General features: G+C 46.7%; 1 protein-coding gene across 4 annotated transcripts in view; it reads right to left on the bottom strand.

The window, feature by feature from the left end:
* CTIF (cap binding complex dependent translation initiation factor) overlaps positions 1-18,740 on the bottom strand; it is a 142,288-nt gene that overhangs the window by 106,682 nt on the left and 16,866 nt on the right. For 2 of the 4 annotated variants that reach the window (XM_087760435.1, XM_087760437.1), the window contains exon 3: positions 3,555-3,677. The exons of 1 other annotated variant lie outside the window; for it this stretch is intronic. In XM_087760435.1, the coding sequence (XP_087616561.1) occupies positions 3,555-3,677 (123 nt within the window). Of the gene's footprint in view, positions 1-3,554; positions 3,678-15,860; positions 15,945-18,740 lie in introns of all 4 variants that reach the window. One more of the 4 variants, XM_087760439.1, reaches the window with a different exon arrangement.

The following is an 18,740-nucleotide window of genomic DNA, read 5'->3' as shown; positions in this document are numbered from 1 at the left end:
TCTCACAGAAGCCACCCCTATAGCCCACCCCACTACCAAAACCTTGCCACGCAAACCCAATACAGCGTCCCACTGGTTCCTCTCGCCACTCCTCATTACCATGCTCCAGCAAACCACTACAAATACAAAATCATGCTCTTCGTCACACGATTGCAACAGCATTAGCTCATTGCTGTGCTTAGCATTAATGCAGAACAACGCTAAGCGGTCAGCTAAGTCCATGGTATAAATTCAGGGATTATCCTGTTTCTTATGTTACCTCTTAGGCATTTTTCAGTTCTACCTTTGAGAAGATTCCCCCACCTTTCCTCCTTCTCAGCTGCCTACAACCTCTGGCTGCACTTGGAAGAAAACAAAAAAGATAGATACCGAACTGTCTGAAAAGGCTCTGATTAAAGGCTTTCTTGTTGAAAACTGCAAGTTTTCATAAGAAAAATATAGACATTTTGAGGAAGACATTATTATCCCCACCCAAAGAAAAAAGTATATCTTGAGTCTGCTCCTCCCAGAAAGGACCATCACTTTGCAGCAATGACACTGTTCTGCAGGTCCTCTCCCACCACAGCATGGCTCAGGAGGACAGCCTATTTCCTCAAGCTCTCCAGAACAGACGAGATGGATGAATGGACCAGGACTTTGACCACTGGCCTCAGATCTCCCAGAGTCCATCCTCCACTTCTGGCACAACCAATGCTCACGTGTGCAGAAGTAGAGCAACTCCAAGAGGAGAGAGGAGGACAGAGGCTGACTAAAACATGCAGAAGAGGTCCCTGATCTGAGTTCAAGGAACGGATCTAAAACCAAATCAAAAGCAAATTCTTAAAAGTCTTTTGCAGGGCAGGAAGGTAACTCCCCATCTAGCCCTGCTGACTGCTCCCACGGAAAGCAGCTGGACTCAAGGTCACCATTTAACACCATCTATGTGGTGTCCACTAATATATCAACTTCTAATGAAGACTTGCCAAAAAATAATTACAGACATCTCTTAATTTCCCAAAATTAAAATACTCCAAGACTTCAAATAAAGAAAAAAACCCTAATAATAATTGGGTCCCAATAAGATGCATCCCAGAGTCCTGAGGGAATGGGCTGATGTAGTTGCTAAGCCACTCTCCATGATATTTGAAAAGTCATGGCAGTCAGGTGAAGTCCCTGGGGACTGGAAAAAAGGAAACATTGCAGCCATTTTTAAAAAGGGTAGAAAGGAGGACCCTGGGAACTACTGACCTGTCAGCCTCACCTCTGTGCCTGGGAAGATCATGGAACAGATCCTCCTAGAAGCTATGCTAAGGCACATGGAGGACAGGGAGGTGATTCGGGACAGCCAGCATGGCTTCACCAAGGGCAAGTCCTGCCTGACCAACCTAGTGGCCTTCTATAATGGAGTGACTGCATCAGTGGACAAGGCAAGAGCTATGGATGTCATCTATCTGGACTTCTGTAAGGCCTTTGACATGGTCCCCCACAATATCCTCCTCTCTAAATTGGAAGGATATGGATTTCATGGGCAGACTGTTCGGCGGATAAGGAATTGGCTGGATGGTCGCATCCAGAGGGTAGTGGTCAATGGCTCCATGTCCAGATGGAGACCAGTGACAAGTGGTATCCCTCCAGGGTCCGTACTGGGGCCAGTGCTGTTTAATATGTTTATCAATTACATAGACAGCGGGATCGAGTGCACCCTCAGCAAGTTTGCAGATGACACCAAGCTGAGTGGTGTAGTTGACACGCCTGAGGGACAGGATGCCATCCAGAGGGATCTGGACAGGCTGGAGAAGTGGGCCTGTGTGAACCTCATGAGGTTCAACAAGGCCAAGTCAAAGGTCCTGCACCTGGGTTGGGGCAATCCCCGGTATCAGTACAGGCTGGGGGATGAAGGGATTGAGAGCAGCCCTGCAGAGAAGGACTTGGGGGTACTGGTAGATGAAAAGCTGGACATGAGCCAGCAATGTGCTCTCACAGCCCAGAAAGCCAACTATATCCTGGGCAGCATCAAAAGAAGCGTGGCCAGCAGGTCAAGGGAGGTGATTCTGCCCCTCTACTCTGCTCTGGTGAGATCCCACCTGGAGTGCTGCGTCAAGCTCTGGGGTCCTCAGTACAGGACAGACATGGACCTGTTGGAGCGGGTCCAGAGGAGGCCACAAAAATGGTCAGAGGGTTGGAACACCTCTGCTATGAGGAAAGGCTGAAAGAGCTGGGCTTGTTCAGCCTGGAGAAGAGAAGGCTGCAGGGAGACCTTATTGCAGCCTTTCAGTACTTAAAGGGGGCTGTCCTGGTTTCAGCTGGGATAGAGTTAATTTTCTTCTTGGTAGCTGGTATGGGGCTGTGTTTTGGGTTTAGGATGAGAACAATGTCCATGATACACTGATGCTTTGGTTCTTGCTAAGTAGTGCTAAGTAGTTGCTAAATGGCTCTCACAGTGGTCAAGGACTTTTCAGCTTTCCCTGCTCTGCTGGGTGCACAAGAAGCTGGGAGGGGGCACAGCCGGGGGGTTGTGGGGGGGGTGTGCTGACCCAGACTGGCCAAAGGGGCTATTCCATACCGTATGACATCATGCTCAGTATATAAACTGGGGAGGGAGGGAGGGAAGGAAGGAAGGAAGGGGGGCGCGGGGCGGGGCAGCAGCAGCAGCATGGCATTGGGCATGATGGCGTTTTGTCTTCCCGAGTAACTGTTATGCGTGACGGAGCCCTGCTTTCCTGGGGATGGCTGAACACCTGCCTGCCAATAGGAAGTAGTGAATGAATTCCTTGCTTTGCTTTGTTTGCGTGCACGGTTTTTGCTTTGCCTATTTAACTGTTCTAATTTATTTTACTTCAATTATTAAACTGTTCTTATCTCAACCCATGAGTTTTTCTCCCTTTTACCCTTCTGATTCTCTCCCCCATCCCACCGGGGGGGAGTGGGCGAGCAGCTGTGTGGTGCTTAGTTGCTGGCTGGGGTTAAACCACGACAGGGGCTTATAAGAAAGATGGGGACAGACTTTTTAGCAGGGCCAATAGCAATAGGACAAGGGGTAATGGTTTTAAACTAAAGGAGGGTAGATTCAGACTAGATATAAGGAAGAAATGTTTTACGATGAGGGTGGTGAAATAGTGGAATGGGTTGCCCAGAGAGGTGGTAGATGCCCCATCCCTGGAAACATTCAAGGTCAGGTTGGACAGGGCTCTGAGCAACCTGATCTAGTTGCAGATGTCCCTGCTCATTGCAGGGGGGGTTGGCCTAGATGACCTTTAAAGGTCCCTTCCATCCCAAAGCATTCTATGATTCTATGAATTTCCTTTGCACTAAACCAGCTGACTAGGGACTTCTTTCCCAAAATTAAGGTACTCAGCACACCTCAACAGAATTCTTGAGCCTGATGAACAGCTACAGCCCTCAACAGCCAGGTCACACATTATGCATTAATTAAGTAGGTCTCTGAGGTGTCCTTCATAATTGACGTGCACTCACACCCTACGTGTAGACACACACACAAAACATGTCGTTAGGAGGATGCCTCTGATAAACAGCAAGCAAAGGATGTGACTTCAGCATGTCGCTACCAGGTATACCTTGGTCGATTGCCTGAACTGGCTGCTTCTCCCGCGGTTGCCAGACCTGGATCCAGACCCACGCCTGGAGCCTGACCCCGGCCAAGATTCTGCACTCCTACTGCTGCTGTGATCCCACTCTTCCTGGAAACAACAAACAGCTCGCTTTAGTTAAGGGCAATGCCGTCCCACACCCACAAAAACCACTGACCCGGTGAGCCAGGAGAGCTCCAGCTCCCAGACCACACGTGCAAGCACCTACAAAACCATGCCCATGCATGGGGCCTTCTTGGAGTCCTTTAACATGTTCTGTTTACACGTTGCAAAGGGATGACATTGTGGGAGGCTTCAATGAAGATAAGATCTGGCTCTAGTGCTCTAGTCTATGCATGAGGAAAAATAATACTTACCTACTGTATCTTCATGAGGATTAATTATGCATATTCAGCAATGCCACATCCTCTCAAACTCCTTATATATCCTTAATTCCCATCCCAAGCCCAGATCAACTTCTCAGTCAGTTTTTCCCTCTGCTCAGTCCACCGTTGGAGTCCAGCTGCTCACATACCTGAAAACACTTGGTGTTCACCAGAAGACACATTACACAAATAACTATTTTTGCCTATTAAGGAGCTGTCCCCAATGTTCTCCTTTATTCTCCTAACACTTGTTCTGCTGTCAAGAAACGTGAAGGTTTCTTGTTCAGCCAGCAGCCCTCAGGGCAAGATGAGTCATCTGAAAACCAGAATAACTCACCTGAACAGCCCTATCTACCCTATCAAACATCCCACAAGGTGCTTGGGGAGAAAGGTGGATATTGTCAGAGTAACTGCTCCAAAAGCTTTGCTCAGAGGCTTGGGAAAGACCTTTGAAGTGACCTACGATGATTAAAAAAACATGAAATCACAGACTGCAGAATATTCAACTCTTTCAAGTACTCTGAAAATCTGCGAAATACGAAGTGGAGCATGTGTTTCAGGACTGGTGTGAGAGCTGACACTTAAAGAAGGCTTCTCATGTCTCAGACATCCTTGTGGGACTACCTGAGTCTCTGTGGACACTGCCACAGGCTAAGACAAGGGCAGAGCCACTTTGGCCTTCAAGAGCCAAAAGGACTCACCAGTAGAGCAAGGTGTGAACTCCTCTTTGAACACTACAGCCAAGTCCAGGTCACTAATTTGGGGGCAAAGACCAGGTCCCAGCTCCACCACTGCCACCTGGGTTGGATGGGGCAGGGAGACAGCTGCACCGCAGACCCTAAGCTACCTAAGGTGATGCTACCCAGTGGTCCAGCACAGACCTTAGCACATGTGAAACATGTAAGTATTTACCCAATGCGAGGGACTGGAAGCAAAATGTATCAGTACTGGTTTCTGCATTGCTCCAGCTGCACGTTATCCATCCTCAAACCTAGCAAGTCTCAAGCAAGCTCAAACACACTGTGGTTGCTATAGCCTAAAATCAGTACTGACTTCAAAAGAGGAGGTCAACTGGTTTTCAAGTTGTATATAGATGAAATTTGAGAGGTTATGGTTATTCCCATGAGATGTTACACCAGCAGCAGAAAGCACCTTCTTCCCTCCTTGCCACACTGCGACTTGAATCTCTCGATGGCTGAGAAATACCGAGTGGCAAACAGTTAAAGGAGTTGTTAAATTGGCACGGAGGGAAAAAAACTTTATTGATGCCACTTGTGAGACATGGGCAGATGGCCACTTTGGGAAGCCTTGGGGAAGAGCCAGTCTTGCAGGCATCCTGAGAAGTGAGAAATATCTCATTTGACATAGGAAAGATGTGCACCAACTGAAAAGGTGGTTGGGAGATGTGGGAATAAATGAGATAGTGTTTTACTTTGACGAGATGCAGCTGTGCCCTTGAGGCTTGTTACAAACAGGTTCACAGGAATGCAGCTGTGCCCTTGAGGCTTATTACAAACAAGTTTGTGAAACTTAGAGGCAGAAAAATAAGGATGAGATTGGATACATCCCTGAAAGAGGAATTCGTGTGCACCAGCTTGAAGAACCAATAAGTAACGCTGAAGAGACGCGTGGACGCAAGACAGTAACCAATGAAATAAGTTTTGCTTGCTCGTGAACACTAGATCATATTATAAAAGGGATAGATTGTAAAAATAAAGTGTCTTCTTCGCTTGTCTTTGCCTAAATTCATACGCGGAGTCCGTGATTAATTGCCACAGGGAGAAATGAACCTTCACCACCTAGATGTTCGAAGGATTAATTACCAATTTACTGTATCCTACACACTGAACATCTTGTTTATCCACGTATGAAAAATTTCTGTGCCAAATGCTACAATGGGACCAAGTCAGCATATGCACCCTTCACTTTAAAAGACACAATGAAAATAAACATCACCATTCGATTATATTCAATTGACCCAACTTTTGGTTGTGGTTGCCTGCAGACAACCTGAGGTTATGCAAATTCCAGAAACATGGCTGGCCACAATAAAACCCTTGTGAGAAAAGGGGAGATTGGTACCACCATGCATCAATGTCCAAACTCACCAAGACAGGCCAGCGGATATGGCATGAACTAGTTAGTTAAAAATCACAGGTACCCTTTCACTAAATCAGCTTGTCTCCTGGCTCTAGCTCATGGCCTGGGGTCTTTTCCCTGTTCACATTCCTTAACTTTATCACCCTATTAATATTTGTATTTGAAAACAAAATTATTTTAAAAATAAAAATTGTTGAACTAAAAATTGTTGAAACTTCTGTTGAAGCTGAAACAGTCCAACCAAGTATGGCCTAAATACACTCATGTTCAAACTCACCAGCACAGCCAAGCTCAATATTTTACCTAAATTTCTGACAAATTGCCAAAGATGAACAGCTTTTTACTGCTACCTTGCTGTCGGGGGTTCAAATCTCCAGAACAGAAATACATCCACCAGAAATTCTCCCAGATATTTCTGGTGGATTTGTGTCCTCTAATAAAGCCCTTTCGTGCTAAAATGAACCCTCTCTGCAGACCTTCTTTCTGCGGGAGCAGGGAAGCTCACACCAACTTCATAGGTGATGCTGGAGGAGCAGGCAAGAGTATGCAGGTAACGATCGTTCCTTAAAAAACAACAACCGAGCAACAAAACCCCTTCACCAGCATCATTGCAAAAACCCATAAAACCCCCATCCCAAACCCATACAGGCAGCTGGACTTCAGCAGAAAGCCGAGGCTCCGCGGCAGTGAGACCCGGCACTGCTCACCCTCCATTCTGCAGCATGGCCACCTACATGTCTCCCACACAGTGCTCTTGCTAAATTAATTCAGCATGTTGCAGGAACAGAATTTTCCACAGCTCTGACAAAAGCTGAAGAAACAGTTGTAATGGCACGAAGTTCTCCATCCCATGCCCTTGCCTCCTGCCAACCCAATCTCCCATCATCTGGCCCCATTACTCTCTCCTGTGACCTCAAAAGACCAACACTCTCCTGGTCTTTCCCAACACCCCAAACAACGCTTGAACTCTTGTTCCCAGCTCTCATTTGGGCTCATCCAGCTATCATTCATGGTCTACACTCATCAGCAGGAGACGGGACCTCTGAGCCACACTTTGGGGCTTGGAGGGAAACGTCACTCCCTCCAGAGACTGATTCCCAGCAGCTGCTCTCATCCATGCCAATCCTTCTGGCCAAGCTCTGCACCCTCTTGGGAACAGTGAGGCTTGTGCACATTAACACTGCCAGCCACCCTCCTTTGGAAACTAGCTGTCAAATCTAACATTTGCATTTTAATTAGCAATAATCATATGTTTCACTTACACTGCAATTTTCACCTTCGCAGCTAGCTCTTTGAGGCATGAACTAATTAATCCTGCTTCCTTTGCCAGCTCAAGAGTTAATACTTTCTGCTGCTTCAGTGCAAGTTTGAAAAACCCATTTGCAGAAAAAGGAGATAACTCTCCCCAACGCACAGACAATAAACGGAAACGCGGTGCCCACCTCCGTGGTTGCTCTCAGTGACAATAAATATGGGTGAAGTTGGCTGTGTTGGCAGAGGTGTAGACCAAGCATGGCAATGCCACTAGCTTTAAGCAGCCTGAAGACATCAGTGGATTCTTGATGGGATTCATGTTCAATTGTATGTAAAAATCTCAATATTCAATGTACAGCATTCACAGCCTAAGGTGGGCCAGAAGAAAAGGAAAGACAATGGAAAGCTAGAGGACTTCTCAGGACACAAGAGCCTCTGAGATACCCACCAACATTAACAACTGTTCCTCCACGGAACCTACAAGAAGCTCCCTAGACCAAGCTGTGGGGTGTCCTTGAGTACTGCATCCAGCTCTGGAGCCCTTGGCACAGGAAAGACATGGACCTGTTGGAGCAGGTCCAGAGGAGGTCATAGAAATAGTCAGAGGGATGGAACACCTCTCCTGTGAGGACAGGCTGAGAGAGTTGGGCTTGTTCAGCCTGGAGAAGAGAAGGCTCCTTATTGTGGCCTTTCAATACTTAAAGGGGGCTTAGAAGAAAGATGGGGACAGACTTTTTAGCAGGGTCTGTAGCAATAGGATAAGGGGTAATGGTTTTAAGCTAAAAGAGGGTAGATTGAGACTAGATAGAAGGAAGAAATGTTTTACGCTGAGGGTGGTGAAACACTGGAACAGGTTGCCCAGAGAGGTGGCAGATGCCCCATCCCTGGAAACATTCAAGGTCAGGTTGGATGGGGCTCTGAGCAACCTGATCTAGTTGTAGATGTCCCTGCTCATTGCAGGGGGGTTGGACTAGATGACCTTTAAAGGTCCCTTCCAACCCAAACTATTCTATGATTCTATGAAATGACTCCCAAATTTTGAGTCTTAATCCTGGTCAGAAGAGAAGACAGCTATCGTGTAAAAGGTCCTTTTTGAGATTTTTCCACAGCAGAGGTTTTCATGTGCTGCAGCTAAATCTGGCAGTTACACAGAATTCTGACACCAGACTCCAAGTATTTAATGCAAAATCTCCCTGCTCTTCTAGACCTATTCTAGAACAACCACTCCAATTTTTCTATGGAAAAATAATGATTTATATGATAAAAATTACTGTAATAATTTTAAAAGCACCTTTTACAAAAAAATATGATTACTCTAAATATTTTAGTAGGGACAAATTTCTAGCTTCTTTCTTCTCAATGCATTACATAAAGCTATAAGAAAAAGAAAAAACTTACCTTTATAAAAATACCATGCAGAAAAACCAACCACTTTGGTTCTGCTCCTTCCCTCCCCAGGTCCATGTCCACCTTCCCCAGCGCTCTCCAATCTCATATGGTACCTGCTCACTGCTTTGGTAAAGGCACAGCAGAAGGGACACCAAACATCGCTTGGAGCTCTTCTCCCACCAGGAAAAGTAAGGTTTTACCTATACCTGTGCCACAATACAGGACCAAAGGACCTGATGGGCAGGTTAAGTAGGAGGTTAAGTAGGAGGTTAAGTCTACAAGATCTTTCTGGACTCCCCATGAAAGGGCCCAGCCTTGTGTGGTTGTGTTCCCTTTGGACAACATCAGAGGAGATGTGTTAGCTAGCTTATTTATGTGCATGGATGAGGATGACAAGAGATACTGAAAGCACTCAGAACAGCACTGAGAACTTCAGACATGCCATGGAAACCCAGCAGCAAGCCCCTGCCTGAGCCTTGGAGGAAATGACTCATGTCATCCCTTCCCTGACAAGAGCTTCAGCACTTGTTGACCTATTCAACCAAATCTGGAAGAATGGAGACCTCAAAGGTAACTCAGCTACTGCAAGTTTCACGAAACTAGAGTGCGAGAAGCTCTCCTTTCAGTGGGCAGACAGGCATCATCCTGTCCGCTCTACACAAATGAAAACCAAGGGTGACGAGCTGTCCTCCCACGTGAGTTACTAGCGACACCAGGCCTAGAAGACACCTTCCTCCATCCTCTGTAAGCAGCAACAGTTCTCCTAAATCAGGCAGCAAAGCAGTGAAGCATTTCACTCCCAGATCTTCAAACACTCAAGCAGGTGTCTCCTTCACAAGGGGCAGTGCTGCTTCACAAGGTGTATCCCAAACAGAAGTCCCAGAGAAAGTTAAACCTATATATTAGCTAAAGGACTTGATTTCTTTCTCAGCAGTCCTCTCCGACCGTAATTGAACAGGGCTGCATTCACTATACGGAGGGAGTGTCACCCAGCAACTACAGGCAGAAAACCATTAAGTGACTGGTTTTCTCAGAGCTGCTCTTTGATCACGGGCAGGTCACCCCACTTAAAGATTTAATTTCTTCCTCTGTCAGGCAGTGCTACACCAACCTGTATTCACTGGCAAAGCCTCAAAGTAACTCCCTATCTTTTGCTTTCTCTTTTTCTTTTGGAAACAAGACAATGGTGACTGCAGCATCTGCCAGGACCCACTTTTCCTAACAGGTCTTCAGCGTGGTAGCCAACCTCAACCAAATTCAGTGTATGAACTGCCCCTGGGCTATGATACAAGCGGGTCGGTGAGATGGAGAACCCCAAACTGCCCCCAGGATCATCCCTCACGTTTTGCAGAGCAAGAAAATCACCGTGCTTCATATCCAGTCCCAAGGATAGGCAACTAAAGCCAGATACAGGCTGTCTACCAGCATGGGGAAATGAATTACATCTTCGGTCAGGAGATCCTGCCAGTCTCTTCACAAGCAGCGCCCACCCACTCTCCAGTGCTGATCTGGTTAGCCAAGGATTTGTGGCATTACACGCTGCCTGCTGATGTCAGCGGATTTAAGCCAGCAAGCAGACGACTTCACCGCCAACTTGAGAAGTTTACATGGCAGCGGTGCTGGTCACAGGAGCCTCAGTCCAACTCTGGACCTAGTGACGTGGCCACTGCCCGAGACTGTGATCCCTTGCCACCTGCCTCTGCAGCATCTGTCGGGGCGGATTTCCTGGTGTTTGACCCCAGGCGGTCAAGCAGTACTGATGCCTGCAAAAAAAAAAATCTCTGGAATTGCAAGAAAAATCTGCTCTGATACTTTGTTTTTTCCACTTTCTATAAAATTAAGTTCCACTGTGCATTGAAATCTGCTGTTTCCCAAAAGACAACCTTCACACATCACCCCATCCCTACTATTGCCTTTACTTTGGCAATGCAGCAGCTTTTCCAGCCATGACTTCATATGGTTGGAAGCCAAGTGCTCATCATCAGAGGGGGTTTTGAGGTTCAGGTGAGACAAATGAAAGAGGGACCTGAAAGGTTTAAGTGGATCTGCCCTGCTCCCACCCCACGTACAGCAAAGACACCTCCCCTGGCTGTACCTCCCCAGACGCAGGCAGGTCAGGTGTCCTCTGCCTGCAGTCCGAGCTCACACAATGCGAAGCATCTCCTGCCTGGAAACGTTTTGGTACTAGCACAGCACTGTGCTTCTTTGAGTTACGGAGACATCAGAGATAATGTTTCACGTGATATTACATTTGATTTTGTGAGAACTTCTCATGCTTTCCTTCTCAGCAAGGCTTGGGTTCAGACATCCTTTGGCAGGACGTGCCAGGCTCGGTGACAATGGCACACAATCCCTGCAAAGCCTTCTACACCTCCACGCTACCAAACAACATAGGACACTCAACATCTTATGCTGTTAACTTGATAGCACAGCCCTTGAGATGCTCTTGATCCTGGCTAGCTAAGCATCTCCAACCAATGGCCAGCTAATCATCTCCAACCAATGGCCAGCTAATCATATCCAACCAGTGGCCAGCTAATCATCTCCAACCAATGGCCAAGAGTGGAAACCCACCACCTCTGTCTGCCACAGACATGCTGCTGTTTCTACTGGCTTAATGGGAAGGCAAACCAAGTAATCTCCTCCACCACCAGCTCCTCGGGGAGGACAGCAGATGGGTGCTACCAGCAGGGTGTAGGATAATCCAGATGTGATCCACACACCCTGCCTGCTCCTTCACTGCTCGGTAGATAGATAGGCAACATGACCATCAACTGGAGAAGCCTCTGAGGTCCCCAATCATGCAAGGAGTCCCTGCTGCACCTGGTGGGACATGGACACACATGCAAACAAGCAGTAAAATAAATTGCAGTCCCATTTACTGCCAACAACCAGGCTTTTGCTTGGTGACGATGGGTGACAGCCAGCCACCATGGGGGAAGGGATGGACTTGGCCAGGAAGGAGGATTTTCAGCTCTCCCTCTCCCACCACCTGGAGAAATGGGACAAACCCACAGAGTTGCTCTGGTTTTTGTTAATGCCTTTACATAAGGGGAGCCTGGGATGGAGCTGCTGCCAGGCCTTTCGCGTACCAAGAGCTCCGCTGGCTCTCTAAATACATACCATACCAGAAGTCTTTTACTTAATGAATTGCTCTCAGAAATATATCAAAGAGTTTCCTACTTGCAACAGCTTCACAAGGGGAATGCAAATAAAGTATTATATAAAATCTTCCCACTGGGTCTTTTTAGAAAAAAAAAATCCAAACATAAAAACATTTAAAATGATTCCATTATCTAAACTTTCCTCATTTATAGAGGCAATACGGTGCTCAGATAATATCTTGTGTACCTCGATGGAGTGGTCTTCACCCCAGAGGCTCACACACTGCTAGCAGACCTTCTGGGGGGTATCGCTCAAATGCAGCGGGGCTTAGTGGAGCACGGCAATGCCATGCAGCAAACGAAAGTGTTCACAGTAGGAAACAAGGAGAATTATAGATGAGCTGAATGTAATTGTAAGGCCAGGATTTTCTCAGCCCACCAGGAGTTCACAAAATATATCTCATGAGATCCTCCATGAGCAGACCACCTTCTCGCAGCCACCTGCTCAGAGAACTGGAAAGGCCAGAGTAAAAGGTTTCCAGGTGGAATTTTTGCCATTTTTAAGCCATTGCTTTGTTTGGGATGCACAAGTGCCAGCCTACGGGCACTTACCCCCATATAGTCTCCCACAGATGCTAATAGCAGATGTCTCACCAAGCAGTGCAAGAGCAGGGCAAGTATGGGGTGGTCTTTCCCAGAGATACCCAACAACATCAGAAAAACAGCAATTTAGGAATATCTTGGACTGCAGGTTGCATCAAGACACCTTATTATTACCCTTAAATTGCACATTATTCAGGAATTGCTCTCAGCCCCACACTTATACAACATCCTGTGGATGCTTATATACACACATATTATATATAAATGTCTATATAAATACATAATAAACCTATACACACACACAAAAAAAAAATCTTTCTTTTATTTGCCTTAACCTTGCTGGATCCTAGAGACAAGAATTTCAAAGGCATCACATACTTAGGGATGCAGGGGGGGATTTTCAGGCATGGGAAAGTCAGCTTCACTCTAGGCTCCCCTATTTTAGGAAGCCAATTACTTTGAAAATGTGGCCCTGGACTACTCTGCCTTCACAGAAAAGGAACCAGATGCTGAATGTATTTCCAGGACTAACCTGGATTTCCATATTGTCATGGTTTAACCCCAGCTAGCAACTAAGCACCACACAGCCGCTCGCTCACTCCCCCACCGGTGGGATGGGGGAGAGAATCGGAAGGGCAAAAGGGGAAAACGCGTGGGTTGAGATAAGAACAGTTTAATAACTAAAGTAAAATAAGAATAGAACAGTAGTAATAGTAATAATAACAATAATAAAAAACAAGTAATAATAGTACAATAGTAATACAAAGCCAGCAATACACTATGCAATTGCTCACCACCCGCCAACCGATGCCCAGCATGTCCCCCAAGCAGCGATTGTTGCCCCTCCCCCGGCCAACTCCCCCCGCTCATATACTGAGCATGACGTCATATGGTATGGAATAGCCCTTGGGCCAGTCTGGGTCAGCTGTCCTGGCTGTGCCCCCTCCCAGCTTCTCGTGCACCCAGCAGAGCAGGGGAAGCTGAAAAGTCCTTGACCAGTGTGAGCGCCACTTAGCAAGTACTTAGCACTACTTAGCAAGAACCAAAACATCAGTGTATCATCGACATTGTTCTCATCCTAAACCCAAAACACAGCCCCATACCGGCTACCAAGAAGAAAATTAACTCTATCCCAGCTGAAACCAGGACACATATAAATGCCCTTTCTGATCATCAGGTTAGAACTGTGTGAGGCATATCATGGTCACCGACACATAACCTACATTTTCACAGTAGCTGAAGCCAGCAGAAATCTCACATCCAAGTATTTTTAAACTAAGACTGGTACGCATTGCACAACCAGCAATGCAGAAATCTCAGCTGGAAATAAAATAGGAAAAACAGGAATTTGCGTTTCCAATAAAACCCCTCAAAATCCATGAAAAACTGCAACAAAAAAACCCTTAACATCCCTTGGGAAATAATTAGCCAGCTTTTTCCTTAGCAGGTTTGAAGAGTAATTGATAATTCACATTCAAAACAAACACCTTATTAATGTTGGGGTTTTTTTTTTAATGTTTGAAGCTACTAGTGAAAAATCAACAGCCAGAAACAGTAATAAACTGAACCTAGTCCTCACCAGCAGCATTTTACTCATATATCACTTCCTCACCAGCAGCATTTTACTCATATATCACTAACAGCAAGAGAAACACTTGCCTGGACAGAAGAACAATACTTTGCAGCTCCTCTTTGGTGCCAAGGAAAATTTGTTACTTGCTGCTTAAAAAAGCCTAACATGGAGAGAGATAATTATTAGCTCCACTGCAGGCTGGGAGAGAGACCGAATGCAGGGAAAACAGCTTGGGCATCAGTGAATGTTATTTGTATATAGAAAACAAGCTCTGTGCTGGAGGAGATCAAATAGGTTTAATGCCCAGGAAAAAAACCAACCAAACAAACAAACAAAAAAACAAACCACCAATAAAAAAAACCCACAAGTTGAAACAAAAGAGAGCAAGGTACAAGGTAGATAGAAGATGTCAGGGCTGCGTTGGTTGGAGTCAGGAAAGCATCACTCATGCGTGACTCCTGCATCCTTCTGTAGTACCCACCAGAGACTGGTATGTCAGCCAGGGACCTTCTTCCCCAGGGAAAACACCTGGTCCTACTAACACCCCAAGAAACCCAAGGAGGCTCGATAGAAACGGCCAGCCTCACAGCTGAACTTCAAGCAGCTGGCTGTGACACTGGGAGGGAGCCCAGACGAAGTTTTGCTGATGAATATTTCGGAGCAGATCAAAGCTATAATAAATTAAATCCACAATTCCGTCTGGCACCTTCAGAGGCTCATCTGAAGCAGCGCCTTTGTACAGCACACACCTTTCTACACAACAAGATCTTGTCTTTGTTGTGTGCAGGTGTTTGTATAGATACTCCCAGCATCATTGCATCCAGGCACATGGCAGAAGGGGATGCGTGAGGACCCATCCTGCAGCCGAGCAGCTTCCAGCATGGCTCTGTGTGGGAAGAAGCTGTGCCCAAAACGGGATGCGGGAGCTGCAATACGCACTGCTTAGACCAGCACGTCCTCTTGTACCACCCTACAAGGGGCTCCCAGGCTTCTTCTCATGGATCCCACATGTGGGACTGAAGCCTGGAGGACATCAAGCAGGGCAAGAGCACCAAAAACACCGGCCTGAAGCCCCTTCTCCAGGTGGGACATCCATCAGCCACAGTAACTGCAAATGCTGCTTCACCCTTTCCTGCAGCCAGCTTGGTCTCATATCTCCTTGGGCAAATGCTGCTCTTACAGGGTTGATGGTCTCATGGTGGCACAGCAGCTCCTCAATGACGTGACAATGGTCAAACCCATGCCTCCACCCTACCCAACCCTCTCCCACACCAGTGCTCACACGGAAGTGGGAAAGCCACCTCCAGCGATGCCAGCAGTGCTTGGTAAATACTCTTCACTGATGTTCACACCACATACAACCACCAAAATTGACTCACACCTGGGTTCTGTCATTGCAAACCCCACACAGGGTCTCAGCACATGCAATTTTGCTTCTTCTCCCAGTTCACCCTCTCGGCTATTTAATCCTCTTCCCTGCAACACCATCCTTGTGCTGCAGCACATAGCCAAGAAGCACAGCTACACAAAGATCCCTCATCCTAGCTACATCTCATACTTCCAAGTCAGCTTTGAGGCTCCAAATAAGTCCTTTGCACCGGTGGCAATAAGAAGCTCTTCAGGAATAAATGGGACACTCCATATCTTTTCCCCTTTATCACAGAGCAATAAGCTCCTGGTCAAAGCATCCATCCGCACATCAGGATGTTGCCCATCTCCCATGGTTTCAGTGGGAGCAAGCTTTTGGATGCCGAGCAGAGGGTCACATCTCCCCTTCCATGGGAGAGGGAAAGCTGGCAGCACAGGCAGGCTCCATGCTGCCAGATGAGGCAGTACAAGAACAAAAGCAAAGGTTTGGTGAGGAAGAGCTAAACACAACTCCTACCTGATTGTGTTCATGAGACGACAAGCCCTTCCCTCGGGATGGGGAACAGCTGCCATCAAGCTGCTCACTACAATCCGCTGTCCACTGTAAAAGGGATAAAAGAAAGGGATTGTGTAAAATAATAGCCGTGCTGGGGAAAACTGCTGTGTCAGTCCACAGCACACAGCAAACACCATCCAGCTGTGGGCATCACTGTACACGTGCAGCCCTCCCCTTTTTGAGGATGATCCCAAAGGCTTTGGCTCAGAAATGCTCCACCCGCTGACAGTGAGCAGAGGGAAGATGCAGGAACAATTGCAGGAAGGCACCTGCAATGATGCTTTGCAACGAAAACCATCCCCAGTATTTCCTTGCAGACTCAAATGGTGTTTCATATCTCAGGCGCTTGATAGGCACCAGGGCAGCTTGCCTTGATTACTCTTTTCCATGGAGTCTTCCATGGAAAGTTGGGAATTTTCTGCTTTTCCCAACTCTGTTCGCTTCAGGGACAGATATGAGTCCTGAGCTGCCAAAAACCTGTGTTTTTATTTTAAACAAAACAGAAAACAGAGCTCAAAGCCATATGCTTGGCCATTGCTGTATGCCGCAGCTGTGATGTGCAGCCCAGGTGGCAGCCCTGCTGTCACACCAGCTTCTTCCCATGGTGAAGGACATGGCCATCCCGACCACCGCGGGAGGTCAGCAGGACAGCACAGCCCACGGCGGAGGCGAGCAGCTCTGCAATATAAGCTGCTGTTTCCCCCAGGGTTTGACAGCAAAGTGCCTCCACCAAAATAATTCAATTTGGGGTCATTTGGGGGTTCCACCCTCCAAAGAAATCATAGAATCATAGAATCATTAAGGTTGGAAAAGACCCTTAAGATCATCAAGCCCAACCGTTAACCTATCACTGCCAAGTCTTCACTATGAAGGGTTGCATCACACTGGGGAAAAGAAATTTAAAAACATTAATAAAATAATCAAGCAAACAAACATAAAAGATGTTGCTTAATGTTAAAGTAATTTTTGGCCGCTCCCCTGCCCAAGTCGAGACCGAACCTTGGCGACCAGTTCCATTTCTAAGGTCTTTCATCCTGGAAGCACTTGGCTGCTCCAGAGACTCTCACCGCTTGGATGCCATCACCAAGGCTGATGTGCCAAGAAAAAAGAAAATTCAATTCCGTACGAACAGCAACTACCTGAGAGCTTCTTGACAAGTACGCATGAACCCACAAATAAGAGGAAGAGCCACCACTAGAACTGCTCACCATCCCTGCACAGCTCTGCCCTCATCGGAGAGCCCATGCTAGATCAACCAGATGGGAAACATCAGCCTCGCCTTTAATGAGCTCTTTAACGAGCTGCCCATTGCTCTCCTGCCACCTCTGCTCACCTACCTGGAGAAGCTCACGATTCTATCGTGCTTGAGAGCCTTCTGCTAGACCTACGCACATCTCCTTTAACAACCTGGAGTGCAATCACATGCCTGGAAAGTTCTCTCAAGGTACAGCTCACCCATTATTATGTCCACAGCTGAAAGAAAATTGCATTTTCCCTCTGAGTTTCCTCTTTTTTTTCTGGTGGGAACAAGGCTGGAGAGACCCCCATGATGGAAATATCCATGCTCTGGGATTCTCTAGACTGGAGACGGATTCAGCTCCCCTGCAAGTGGCATGGAGGATGGAGGAGCATACAACACGCCTTTCCTTCCTTCCCCCAGCACAGAGAACACTTATCCGGGGATGTGGTACCATCCAAGCATCTCGCATACATGGGTGAGTGGATTTATCCTCTCTCAGGCAGGGAAAACATTATTACAGCCACAAGGAAATGAACCGCAGAGAGATTAAGCAACTTGCCCGAAGTTAGAGATTAGGTTGCCGGCAGAACTTTGCAGTTAAAAACAATTTTCTTGGTCTCAGTCCAGTGCCTTCACTATAAACCCATCCTTCTTCCTCCAGCTCTCATTAAGAGGGAACATGTCACCTTTAACCAGGCTGGCTTCCACCAGGGTTACTCCAGCAAGCTGCAGGATATGTGAGTGCTTATTGCTTGCTTTGATAAGAAGTGATCAGGAAGAGAAAACCAGAAATAAAAATTCCTGGTTATTTCTTCTACAAATTTGGGGTACGAGGCGGGAAAATGAATATCTTTGGGAAACAACAGATAATTCCTTCCTAACACATCCTTTAAGATATGGTTCAATAAAAGCAGGTGACCTATGTAAAAGCCCAACCTCACTTCTTGTCCCATATACAGCCCAAAAAATACAAAATACTACATTTTGCTGGAGTTTCACATATAAAATCCTAATTCCACGTAGAAACCAATGGTCTGTGGTGTAAAAGACTGGAATGTCAAACCATTGTCTCAAAGCTTGCTTGTGTATGCTTGCCTGATAAGACACGGTGCAGCCTGCAGGGAAAGTTATGCAAACTTACTGAAGCAGCAGACTATTCTTTTGCTTATCAGGCACCGTCAAAGCAAGATACCAACCATCGTCTGGGCTGAGCCAGCTGCCCGCCAAGAATATACATTGTTACCTGCCGATGGTCACGTATAGGCAAGACCTAGGCGAGACCTAAAGCACGTGAACAATGCGTGGGGCATATACGCATATACCGGACTGTGGACACGTGCCGTATATAAAAGATCGTGGAAACAAACCGCGGTGTGCACCCACCACCAAAGAACTGAAGACTGAGGACCAACGGGACGCCGCTGGATCCATGGTGGTGACTATCCTTTGCTTATCTTTCCGAATGCTTGCTTAGTTTCCTCCTAATATTTCCTGCCTTTCCTATCGCTCCATTCTTCTGCTTTTATCCAATAAAAACGGCCTGATAGTTGGCATTTGACCTCGTTTGTGTCTTAATCTCACTCTTGGGATCATTACAAACC

Source organism: Nipponia nippon, unplaced genomic scaffold, assembly GCF_047370975.1.
Source record: "Nipponia nippon isolate SJK-2023a ecotype South Korea unplaced genomic scaffold, ASM4737097v1 scaffold_22, whole genome shotgun sequence".
In the NCBI taxonomy this organism is placed as follows: domain Eukaryota; kingdom Metazoa; phylum Chordata; class Aves; order Pelecaniformes; family Threskiornithidae; genus Nipponia; species Nipponia nippon.
Note: the sequence above shows the minus strand (reverse complement) of the source record. Positions and strands in the feature narration are given on the sequence as shown.